Genomic DNA, 12433 nt, shown 5'->3' with positions numbered 1-12433 from the left:
CTTCATGCATTTAGGCCAGGTCAGGTCAGGTCAACCAGTAAGGGTATTGCCGGGTATTCGTAGTAGGTGGCAACCGCCTCTGAGAGCTTCGTAACATGTTACGAAGGCACCAAAACTACTTCGTAAATGGTCAAATGGTTGCTTAATTCGAATTCAGCTCCAAAAACTAGCCTAGAAACATATAAAACTCGAAAATGTGAACCGAGGTCATCAAAGGTAAATGATCTGACCTGACCTTCCGGTGATCTTGACACCCACCCTAATGCATGGGAGCAACATCATATCCCATGTTTGAACGTTTGAAACCACGAAAAGACTGCAAACGCGCGGCTAATGCGAGGCGACACACGCCGAATCGCGACCTCGGCCAAACATGGTGCCATGGTGCTAGGCCGCCGGTGCATCTGAAAGAACTGTGGTGCCCCTGACAAGCCTGAAGTTCCAACGACAGGCCCGTGGTGCCCCTGACAGGCCCATGATGCCTTTGCGAGGCCGATGGTGTCCACGTGAGGCCGGTGGTGCCCCTGGGCCCTGACAGGACTGTGGTGCTCCTGACAAACCTGGAGTGTCCCCGACAGGCACGTGGTGCCACTAACAGGCCCAAGGTGTCCCAGTCCCTGCGAGGCCGGTGGTGTCCCTGCCAGGCATGTGGTGTCCATACTAGGCCTCTGGTGCCCCAGACAGGTCCGTGGCGCCCTTGCTAGGCCTATGGTGCCTCTGGCAGGCCTATGGTGCCCCTGGCGGGCCTGTGGTGGTACACTCGAGGGCAGATTGATGTTCCACCGCTCCCTACCCATCGGGCTCCCATGGCCCAGCACTGGCTGCTGCCAGTGTTGTTGCCTGTCCTCAGCACTGGTCAGCACTGCCTGCCAGTGCCAGTGCTGCCAGTGCTGCCACTGGCAGCAGCCAGTGCTGAGCCATGGGAGCCCGATAGGTAGGGAGTGGCGGAACATCATTCTGCCCCGAGTGTACCCCTGACAGGCCCAAGGTGGTGCCCCTGCGAGGCCGGTGGGGCCCCTGGCAGGTCTGTGGTGCCCCTGGCAGACCTATGGTGCTCTTGCTAGGTTGATGGTGCTCCCAACAGGCCTGAGCTGTGGTGCCCCTGACAGGCCGGTGGTGCCCCTGGCAGGCCTGTGGTGTCCCCGAGCCCCAAGAGGGTGGGGGGTCATGAGTATGACCCATATGACCCACCCTTAGATACACCACTGGTCATTACTTACAGACTGACTCATTTGACATCCATTGCAAAACAAGTCACAGTAGTTACGTAGTATGTTTGTCACCCTGTTCCTTTATGCCCATTTTTATAGTGGGCAAATCTCGACGACTAGGGGGGCAATTCTGTTGAGTGCGGGGGCATTTGCCCCCCCAGTTAACATGTTAAAATAGGCCCTGCATGTAGGTGTATCAAATTCAGTGATCAACACATGATCGTAGTCCTCACTCGTATGGGGGGGGGGGAGGGGCGTCAAACGGACCCCCTCGGTTTTTCGCGAATAACTCGCGAAAAAGCGGCCGATCGCGACGAAACTTTCCATGCCCTTGAGATAATCAATTCTCGCCAGTCTTCCGAAGAAAATCACTGGTCTGGATCACGACTGTTGTTCCCTGGGGCCTGGCTAGTGGCTCATTAACCCTCGCATGTGTAGGGGGGTCGGATGGACCCCCCATGGTTTTTCGCGAATAACTCGCGTAAAAAGCGGCGGATCGCGACGAAACTTTCAGTACACTCGAGTTGATCAATTTCACACCTACTCTGAAAATTCCATGACCATGACCCAAGTGACCTTTGACCTGTGACCTATTTCTCGAACCCGTGTTTGGCCGGAATCGCGATTCGGTGTATGTCGGCTCACATAAGCCGCGCGGCGCGTTTGCAAGCTTCTCGTGGTTTCAAACATTCACACATGTGATTTGATGTTGTTCCCATGCATTTGGGTGGAGGTCAAGGTCACCTGAAGGTCAGGTCAGGTCATTGACCTTTGGTGACCTCGGTTCACTTTTTCGAGCTTTATGTACATGTTTCTAGGCTAGTTTTTGGAGTTGAATTCGAATTTAGAAGCTATTTGAACATTCACGAAGTAGTTTTGGTCAGGGCTGCGGAGTCGATGGATTTTCGGCGACTCCGACTCCGACTCCAACTCCGGCTTTTAAAAACCAGCTCCGACTCCGACTCCGACTCCGGGCAGAATTGTCGACTCCGACCGACTCCAACTCCCGACTCCGACTCCGCAGACCTAGCAGGGCTGCGGAGTCGATAGATTTTCGGTGACTCCGACTTCGACTCCGGCTCAGGTTTCTAAAATCGACTCTGACTCCGACTCCGACTCCGGTCACAACTGTCGACTCCGACCGACTCCGACTCCGGCTCCGACTCCGACTCCGCAGCCCTGGTTTTGGTGCCTTCGTAACATTTTACGAAGCTGCCAGAGGCGGTTGTTACGTACTACGAATACCCGTCATGACCTCTACCGGTTGACCTAACCTGACCTGACCCGACCTGGTCTAAATGCTTAAAGATATCACCTGTGATCAAAACTAACACGATATTCGTGATCAGCAACCCGGAAAACCCCTTAGCAGCCACAATTTACGACTTTCTAACAGGTCCCGATTTCCCGACTTTGGGTCATTGACCTGACCTGGAAGGTCAACCAATGACCTAGGACCTTAACCCGCGCACCGACGGGGGGGTGGATATCCGCCCCCCCTGAGGTTTTTCGCGAATAGCGGGAAAACTGCTTACCGCGGCGCGTAGCGCCGCGAAATTTGGTATGACTATAACCTCATCAATTTTACACATGGTGTGCAAGTTTGAGCCTCCTACCTTTTAAAGGGACCCTCCCACCTTCAAAAAAGTTAATGAATTGGCACGAAAGTGATGTCGCTCGGTTCAGAAAGAGCGAAAACGAATATCTACCAAATTTCATCGAAAAATATTCACCGGTTTTCAAGATATTAGACTTTTACTTTTGTTTACTTTTTGGGATCTCCGCTGTTCCTAGCGACTTTATTTGAAAGTGCGGCATTTGTTGCGCGCAAAGCAGCATATACCACCGCGTGCTACCAAACGTTTTAGTAAAAGATTTAAAAATCGTTAGATCTCCGCTGACGTCACAAATTCTAAGGGGGCATACCAATGCACTAGCCCCTTAGAATCCGAAAACTGCAAGTTTGAAATTCCATATCTCCGAATTAAAGCATTTGTCGATGTTGTGAGTGCCCAAACCGGTATTTGCAGGCCATGGCCACCAATTTGGCTATCTCAACTCAAAACTAATGTTAAGGTGGGAGTGTCCCTTTAACCCTCGCCCGTAAACGGCGATCTGCCACCTTCGCCCATGCAGGGGGGGGGGGGGTTGGTGCGACCCCCACCCTTGGCGTTTGAAAACGGAGCGTCGTAGAGCTTAGCGGAAAAGACCAACGGATTGCTCTCGCCGAGATCTCGCGATTGGTGGTATATTTTTTGGTCCTAGGTCAACATTTGACCTATTTTTGACCGGTCAAAGGTCAAATTTTCGGAAAAAATGGACTTTTTCAACTTTCCGCGGCGATTGCGGCAAAACGGTGGAAGATATCGACTTGAAACCTTCACTATCGTGTTCCTTGATCAATTCTCTATCGTTTGGCATGTATTTCGTTTCCTTAGCTCTAAAAATGGCGCGTTGGGAGCGCCGGAAGTCGGCAAGGTCACAGTCGGCGGCAGAAATTCGAAAAATCAAAATTTAAATTTTTGAAATCTGATTACGAGCGAGCGAGCGCAGCGAGCGAAGTGAGTCTTTTCAATATAACGGAAAAATCTCAGTATGAGCGGCCCGGCCCGGCCCGGCCCGGCCCGGCCCGCCGCCCGGCCCGGCCCGGCCCGGCCCGGCCTGTAACGCTTTTGAGAGGCTTATATCTCAGCAACCGCTGGATCGATTGGCCTGCGGTCTTTTTTGTTGGGTAGCCCCATCCCTTCTACCCCGTAATTGACTACTTTTGATACATCTCAGTGACCGCCGTGGCACGTGCCACGTGAAAAGTCAAGGGTGTTCAAGCAGTTTTGCAAAAGTAGTGATTTTGAGAGGCTCATATCTCAGCAGCCGCTTGGGCGATTGACTTGCGGTAACTTTTGTAGGGTAGTAGCATCCCTTCTACCCAAAATAGGATACTCTCGATGCATGTGGGTCACCCCCAGCGCACGTGCAAAATACAACAATAAGAGGTGCCAAGTTTGTTCCCATTTCAGTAACTCGGTAATTACTGGTGCGATTTCGCTGAAACTTGGCATACAGGTAGGCACCCACCAGACAATGCATTCCCATGTGTTGCGGTTGGGGTGCTACTGCACGTGCGCACGTGCAGGGGGCGTTTCCAGATCTCGAGAACGGCTGGGCCGATTGCGCTCAAATTTAGTACACGGTTGGGGACCAGTTAGTAGGGTGCCGTGCAAAAGTCATTTTGGACCCCGTTTGCACGTGCGCACGTGCAGAATGCCGTTTCCAGATCTCAGGAACGGCTGGGCCGATTGTGTTCAAATTTGGCACACCGCTAGCGACCGGTTAGAAGGGTGCTTTGCGCAAGTCCGTTGGAAGCACCCTCTCGCCCTTCCGCACGTGCAGGGCTCACTATCTCGCTCGCTCGTTCTTCGCCCAAAAGGCGTTTTACTGGTTGTATTTTTGGATTTGGGAGGTCCATTTGCTCCCTATAGAAGCTAATATTGCTGCATATTCCCAGTGAGGTGACAAGAATTAGCAAAATAGTGGTTCGGGCGCTTTTCAAAAATAGTACCGGAGCTGTTCCTCTTGTGACGTCATAGCTCCGTGACCTGACCTGACCCGGTCAAGTTTCTTATACCATATGATAGCCAATACTTGCCCCAACATGCATGGGAAGTTTCATCACGATCCATCAACCGATGTCCGTACCACCGGCAGGAAACCTCGGGCGTTGGCACTCAGTTTGTGAAAATCCGGCCGGAGGCTGTTCCCTTTGTGACGTCATAACTCCGTGACCTGACATGACCCGGTCAATTTTTTGTTATCAAAAGATGCGCAAGGTTTGCCCCATAAGGTACCCAAAATTTGGCGGCGCTGCGCGCCGCCGTTTTTGCACTATTTCCGAAAAGCCTCAGGGGGGGGGGGGGGGGTTGCAAAACTATCTACATGGGCGAGGGTTAAGGTCAGGTCACCAGGTCACTTTGAATGACCCAACCTCAAGTCACTTTTTTGCAACTTTGTCACCGTGCCAGAGCTACAGTAGATGTCGGAGGCCTTTGAAAGTCGCAGGATATTATTAGGTCATTAGCAGCTACAATTTGTTTATCTCGGAATTTTGATATCGGTGACCTAAGGTCAGGTCAATTTCGCGACCTCCCCATTATAAGTCAATGGGGGAAAAATCAACTCCCTGTTTTTACCACTAAAACGGGTCGGAATGGCCCCATATACCATACATGACTTCATATACGATCAACCTTCACTACCTTGAGGTCTGTTTTGCTGTTGGGCAGCTGTGAGGTCATGTGACGTCATCAAAGGTCACCAAAGGTTTTTGGCCAATAACTCCGTACAGGAACAAGATACAGACGCGTGGATGGTCTCATTGTGTTCAGCTCGTCAAGACGCATCGAATGATATACATGATGACCTCGAGGTCACGTGACCTGAGGTCAACCTTTGACCTTGACCTTTCGAGGTCAACATATATATCATTCGATGCGGATTGACGAGAGGATCACGATGATGCCCTTAGTTTGTTCCTATCTTGACTAATTCGAAAGTTATTCGAGAAAAACTCTCTCCATATCTAGCGCCGCCATTTTGACTTTTTCGACCCCTGTGACGTCATCTTTGACCTGACCTGAAAATGACCTTTGTAAAAATTGTAGATCTTGGCCGTGCGTATCCGATGCCGTTCACCGCTTGTCGCTATCTTGCTTCGTTCTCGAGAGCTCCGGGGGGGGGGGGGGTGCGGTCATCCGCCCCCCCCCCCCCCGTCGGTGCGAAGTTGGCGCAGACCCCCGTCGGTGCGCGGGTTAAAATTGGGTATCATCGGCTTCCTCTCGTCACGGGCAACACGCTCGTTTTTTTCCGCGAAGCTCTAGCTCAATCAGGGGCCAAACGGCAAGGGGGGTCCAACCGACCCCCCCCCCCCCTACACATTAGAAGCTGGCAAACGCCGCACACATGCGAGGGTTAAGTCTGCGAACTCAAGCAGCGCCAACCTAGAGTTCAGATTACCTATACAGTGGGCAGTGGCGATAGGTCCTCTCGGATTTGCCGTTCCCATTGCCGGCGTTAGGAACTTAGGCTTGTGTCGCGTCATACCCCTGGCCGCTAGCCACGCTGCGATAAGGCGCACATCGAGGGCGTATCGCGCCGGCCAGGGCCGCGGTCGGTCGGCACGTCGGTGGTACGACCTGTGACCGACCGGTGCGCGGCGTCACAGCGATGTGGGCCCTATCTCTCTATCGGTGGCACACGACCCTCATCGTCACGTGCCCGGAGCCAGTCTGAGGGGTGACGCGGTGAGCGCGACAGGGTCGCCATCCGACCTCTGTGCACGCGCCCTGACCTGGGGCACTGGCCGGTGACATTTGCAGTGATCCGAGGAAGTGACCGCTGACCTGGGTCACTGGAGAATCGTGACCGGGGAGAGTGACGGTCAGCGTGGGGCGTGGGTATTTTGGGATGTTCTGTGCGACTTATCATTGATCTACGCCAGTGATGCATGTCTTCGAACGAGGAAGAATCCGATCACCTCCAGTTCTATCTTCGAATAGCGTTGCCTACAGGATGATTCAATGATTGACTATCTGTCAATTCATTGTGTTACAGAGTTTCAGAGATCTCGTCACCACTCTGTCGGCTGTTACGTGTGTTCGTGAGTAGTGAGCGATCCGGAACATCAAGTTTCTGAAACGGCACAATCGGTACATCGAGTTTCGGAACCGGAACAATTGGAACAGCCAACTTCGAAACCGGAACGATCGGAACATCATGAACGAGTGAGCTCAGGCGGCCGTGATGAGTCCGTATGCCAAGCGCCAGCCGAAGTCGTGAGTCTTCCTATTGTTAGACGTGACTCGTGAGTCGGAGCCGTGAGTTTTCACCAACTGAGGCTGTGAGTTTGCTCTGATGATAACCGTGAGACGGCACTAACCGTGAGTGTGCTTCAATCAGAGCCGTGAGTGTGTTCCGACGATAACCGTTTGGCGTCGCGAGCCGTGAGAGTGCCCCACCCGTGAGCGTTCTCCGTTCGTGAGTGTGCTACGTCCGTGGATCTCCCTCGGTGTATCCGTGAACACTCGCCGCCATGTTCCGGCTGAAGCGGCAGCAGCAGGCGCCCGTGCTGCCGCTGCCGGTGCGCCGCCTCTGGACGGTGGGGGCCTCCGGCTCGGTGTCTCTGTCCTCCTACATCCTGGTCGGCTACTGCATCAACCAGGTGGCCGGTGCCGGCACCCTGGTCTCCGTCATCATCGCCAGCATAATGGCGGCCATCACAGGTGGGCCGACACGTATAATGGATGAGTGACACAGCCCGGCATGACACGTCCACTGCAATGTCTATCAATCGCCATTATAGATATAAGGTGGGCTGACACGTACATACGCCTTGCCTCGCGCAGCCCATAGGCACATCCACTCACAAGTCACATCCACTTATAATTACATGATTCAGGACCTTAACCGGCGCCAAAGTGCTCGGATTGTGGCATCGAGGCGAGGGAAGGACGTTTTAACGTCTATCCTCCCTTAAACTGGGGGCGTCTGGTCACGTGGTGACGCGTGTAAAAGGCGTTGGATAGAGTCGAAAATAATGAAATCAAATCGGTCAGCTTTTGAGTCAGGTCATGAAATGTCACCGAAAGGTCAAATTGTCCCTATTTTGGCAATCCGGACAAATAAGATCATAGTTCTATGCATGTAGTTTGAATTTCAAATGACATTTTTATTCGATAGTTAATTAAAATTGGCAATTGCTGTAAAAAGCAATAATCCCGCAACATAGACAGTGTTTACAATTGTTTCACGTGCAAAGAGAGAATATTATCAGATGTCGTGTAACTGATTGGTTAAACGTCAATAGTTCGTTTTTTTCTAAGTTTGATCCTCACTGTAAACATCTTTTTGAACACAGCACGAGAATAACTAGCTAAATTACTGAGAAAACTGGTTAGCGCACATTGTATTACAGATATGAATCATAATTTCAAAATACGTTTTTAACACCCATAGGTAATGTACGTACTGCTATGTGTTAAACGTCACACGATTTATTAATTACTTTAGTTATAATTCCTGGTAGGTCGTCTATCCCTTCTGGGCTGTAAATACGAGCTGAGAGTCTGGGAGCTAGGAGCAAAGTAGAAATAATTTTGATGAAGTTTGTCGTCTGCAAGGCCGTATGTCGTCTGTGAAATCAATGTGCATTGTGCGCTGACCAGTTTTCTCAGTAATTCAGCTAGCAATTCTCGTGCTGTGTTCGGAGAGACGTTTACAGTGAGGGTCAAACTTAAATTATACCGCACCGTAGACAGTGTTTACAATTGCTTCAGTGCAAAGAGAGAAAATTATCAAATGTCGTGTACCTAACTGATTTGTTAAAAGTCTAGGCGATTAACAAACTGTTAAATGTCTAGTGGACATTACGTCTAGTTTGAAATATGTCGTATTTTAATATAAAACTAGGTGTCAAGCATTACGCGCAGCAGTGGCGCAGCCAGGATTTCATTTCGGGGGGGGGGGGTCATCGCCTCCAAAGCGGGCCCCCTAGTGTGCGGGCCCCCCACCCATTTTTCAGAATCTCTCCATATTTCATACACATTCTGCTGAGCGGGCCCCCTTTACCTGCACTATAACCCTGAGCGAGTTTGAATCAGAACATTTGGATAGAACAATAGCTCGGTAATCACCCGGCGTTCAATTTTTACGCAAATTGACCACGACAGAAATATGTTACTATGATGTAAGAATTCGTATCTTTCGAGGCCGAAATGTGCCCCTTCCGCAATATGCATAGCATATATGCAATCGGAGCTGTTGCCTGCTTCTGTCGGACAATATTTAACTAGTCCCATGTTCCTGTTCTAAGTCATCTTATATTGGCTGCTGTAGTAGATTGTGCCTTTATTCTTCTTCATTACGTGAATTCGCTCACAAGAAGTTTTAACCCTCGCGGCACAGGTGGGAAGGGGCAACCCTTCTAAAGTTTTTTTTTTTCGCAAATAACTTGCGTAAAAAGCGGCTGATCGCGACGTAACTTTCAGTACCCTCGCGTTGATCAATTTTACACCTACCCTAGAAATTTTATGACCCTGACCCAAATGACCTAAAGGTCAATTAAAGGTCAAATTCCGACCTAAAGGTCGGAAAGTAGGCCAAAGTTGGCCTTCTTTCCGAGACCATGTTTGGCCAGAATCGCGGTTCGGCGCATGCCGGCTCGCATTAGCGGCGCGTTTGCAGTCCTTTCGTGGTTTCAAGTGTTCAAACATGTGATTTGATGTTGCTCCCATGCATAAGGGTGGATGTCAATGTCACCTGAAGGTCAGGTCAGGTCATTGACCCAGGCGTGGATACAAGGGGGGGGGCCATGGGGGCCATGGCCCCCCCTTGGCCGATTTTTTTCAAAAATAAAATAAAAAGTTAAAAAGTTAAAAAGCTGAAAAGGGGGACTCCTGAAAATAAAGTGGCCGAAATCCGATGAGTTTTTTTTTTTAACCTACCCACTTAGTTATTTCTTAGAAGACTAGCTGAGAAGACTTCTTTGTTAGAAGATTGGTAAAGCTTTTCATAACTTGGAGGTCTCTTATACTCACAGAGATGACCACTTTTACAGGGCCTCCTAACCTGCACAGAGGGCCTCCAAGCCTGCACAGATGTTGAGATGTTGCCTGAACAGCTAGATAAGCTCAATAGACGCAGTTTTTTTTGGGGGGGGGGCCCAACAAGTGGGAAGATGGGGCCTCCAACAGGTGGGATTATGGGGGGGGGCCTCCTGGTTTCTAATGGCCCCTCCCTTGGAGATTTTCTGGATCCGCCCCTGCTGATTGACCTATGAGGACCTCAGTACACTTTTTCAAGCTATGCCGTCTGTCAAGACAGCCTCAGATTCAGATTCACTTTCAGAATCACATTCGGACCCCCGTAGATTTTCATAAAAACTGGTCCATAGGTACAGTTTTGGACGCTGATTCCAATGGTGAAGTTTGTTTTTCGCCACATATTATACTTTGGCCCCTAGAGGCATTCAAAGTTTTTTGGGGCGAAGGGGGACCCCCTTAGATTTTCATAAAAACTGGTCCATGTGTACAGTTTTGGACGCTGATTCCAACGGTGAAGTCTGTTTTTCGCCACATATTATACTTTGGCCCCTAGAGGCATTCAAAGTTTTTTTGGGGGAAGGGGGACCCCTTGGATTTTCATAAAAACTGGTCCATGTGTACAGTTTTGGACGCTGATTCCAATGGTGAAGTCTGTTTTTCGCCACATATTATACTTTGGCCCCTAGAGGCATTCAAAGTTTTTTGGGGCGAAGGGGGATCCCCTTAGATTTTCATAAAAACTGGTCCATGGGTACAGTTTTGGACGCTGATTCCAATGGTGAAGTCTGTTTTTCGCCACATATTATACTTGGGCCCCTAGAGGCATTCAAAGTTTTTTTTTTGGGGCGAAGGGGGACCCCCTTAGATTTTCATAAAAACTGGTCTATGTGTACAGTTTTGGACGCTGATTCCAACGGTGAAGTCTGTTTTTCGCCACATATTATACTTTGGCCCCTAGAGGCATTCAAAGTTTTTTGGGGGAAGGGAGACCCCCTTAGATTTTCATAAAAACTGGTCCATGTGTACAGTTTTGGACGCTGATTCCAATGGTGAAGTCTGTTTTTCGCCACATATTATACTTTGGCCCCTAGAGACATTCAAAGTTTTTTTTGGGGCGAAGGGGGACCCCCTTAGATTTTCATAAAAACTGGTCCATGTGTACAGTTTTGGACGCTGATTCCAACGGTGAAGTCTTTTTTTCGCCACATATTATACTTTGGCCCCTAGAGGCATTCAAAGTTTTTTTTTTGGGAAGGGGGACCCCCTTAGATTTTCATAAAAACTGGTCCATGTGTACAGTTTTAGACGCTGATTCCCATAGTGAAGTCTGTTTTTCGCCACATATTATACTTTGGCCCCTAGAGGCATTCAAAGTTTTTTTTTTTGGGGGAAGGGGGACCCCTTAGATTTTCATAAAAACTGGTCCATGTATACAGTTTTGGACGCTGATTCCCATGGTGAAGGCGTATTTACAAATTGCAACCGAGCTCCGCCGTGGGGTAAGGTGGGCAGGGGTTTTCGCACTACGGCTGCGGTTGAACTACCGTCTGTGGTAGAAACTTCAGGATGATGGCGCGTTTCATACGAAATCTGGCGCAATGTTTATTTGCTTCTGAACTTGTATTGTTATTGCTGTGAACTCTTGAAGTGGGGGTGTTTCAATTACAGTTTGTGGATTATTTGGGTTTCTTGATATAAAAATCGAATAATATTATGAAACATTGTGTGGAAACTGCAAATACTGATATAATCAATTGCTTAGTTTGGGAATTGATACACATTTTGTAGAGGTTTGTCTGGCAAATCGTGTAACAAACTTCAAGCCTATCATGATCTGAAGCTGTTGTAACAAATCAAAATTGCTTTGATGTTCCATAGTACCTTGTTGGAAAGACTGGAGCATGGTTCAAGATGATGTGTAAAAATTCAAGATTTGTGCAAAAGCTTACGACTGAAGAGTGAAAACAGTTCTATATGATGGCTCAATCAAATGTGGAAATGGACGACAAAAGTAGAGTTTCAACATTCGAGCATGTGAGAATAACTTCAGAACTTCATAGTTCTTGTAGCATTGCATTCTTCTTTTGTACAGTTCTAGGTTTTGCTAGGGTATTTCAATTTCAATGTGTCAGTTGAGATATATGTGGATTGCGGACAAAATTTAGAATCATTGCATGGTAGATATGTACTTGTTCAGTAAAAAGGTATGTGATGAATGCGACGATAAAGTTTTTTTATGATTAAATATATGTTCATTGTTGTACCTACAAAAATGCAAGCTTACTAGCACCTAGTTATTGAATCAAATCGAAAGTATTTGCTATTAATGTAAATATGTACCTGCAAAGTATGTCAATAAATTTGTGTGATGTTGACCAGAGAGCTGTATCATCTGGGCATTTATGTTGCTTCTTACATTTGGTGTTAAGCATAGTAATTATGGATGAACTTTGTGCCAATATCTTCAATTCACAGTGTATGTAGCATGTCTACAGCCCTCACTGATCCTGCTATAGCTATAGGCATTTGACTCCAGCAAGACCAAGGGCATGAACTTCACAGTTGCGCAACCCTTTTCTTGTACCACCAGTCACTTTTTTTCCTTAAGGTGCACATGGCAGTGTACAC

General features: G+C 48.8%; 1 protein-coding gene across 1 annotated transcript in view; it reads left to right on the top strand.

Annotated features, from left to right (window-relative positions):
• Positions 1–6490: 6490 nt before the first annotated feature.
• Positions 6491–12433, top strand: part of LOC122375053 — a 41480-nt gene continuing 35537 nt past the window's right edge. Inside the window, exon 1 of the mRNA XM_043354209.1 lies at positions 6491–7486. Within this exon, the coding sequence (XP_043210144.1) occupies positions 7297–7486 (190 nt within the window). The 5' untranslated portion in view covers positions 6491–7296. The remainder of the gene's footprint in view (positions 7487–12433) is intronic.

Source organism: Amphibalanus amphitrite, unplaced genomic scaffold, assembly GCF_019059575.1.
Source record: "Amphibalanus amphitrite isolate SeventyFive unplaced genomic scaffold, NRLGWU_Aamphi_draft 001765F_arrow, whole genome shotgun sequence".
Lineage (NCBI taxonomy): Eukaryota > Metazoa > Arthropoda > Thecostraca > Balanomorpha > Balanidae > Amphibalanus > Amphibalanus amphitrite.
Note: the sequence above shows the minus strand (reverse complement) of the source record. Positions and strands in the feature narration are given on the sequence as shown.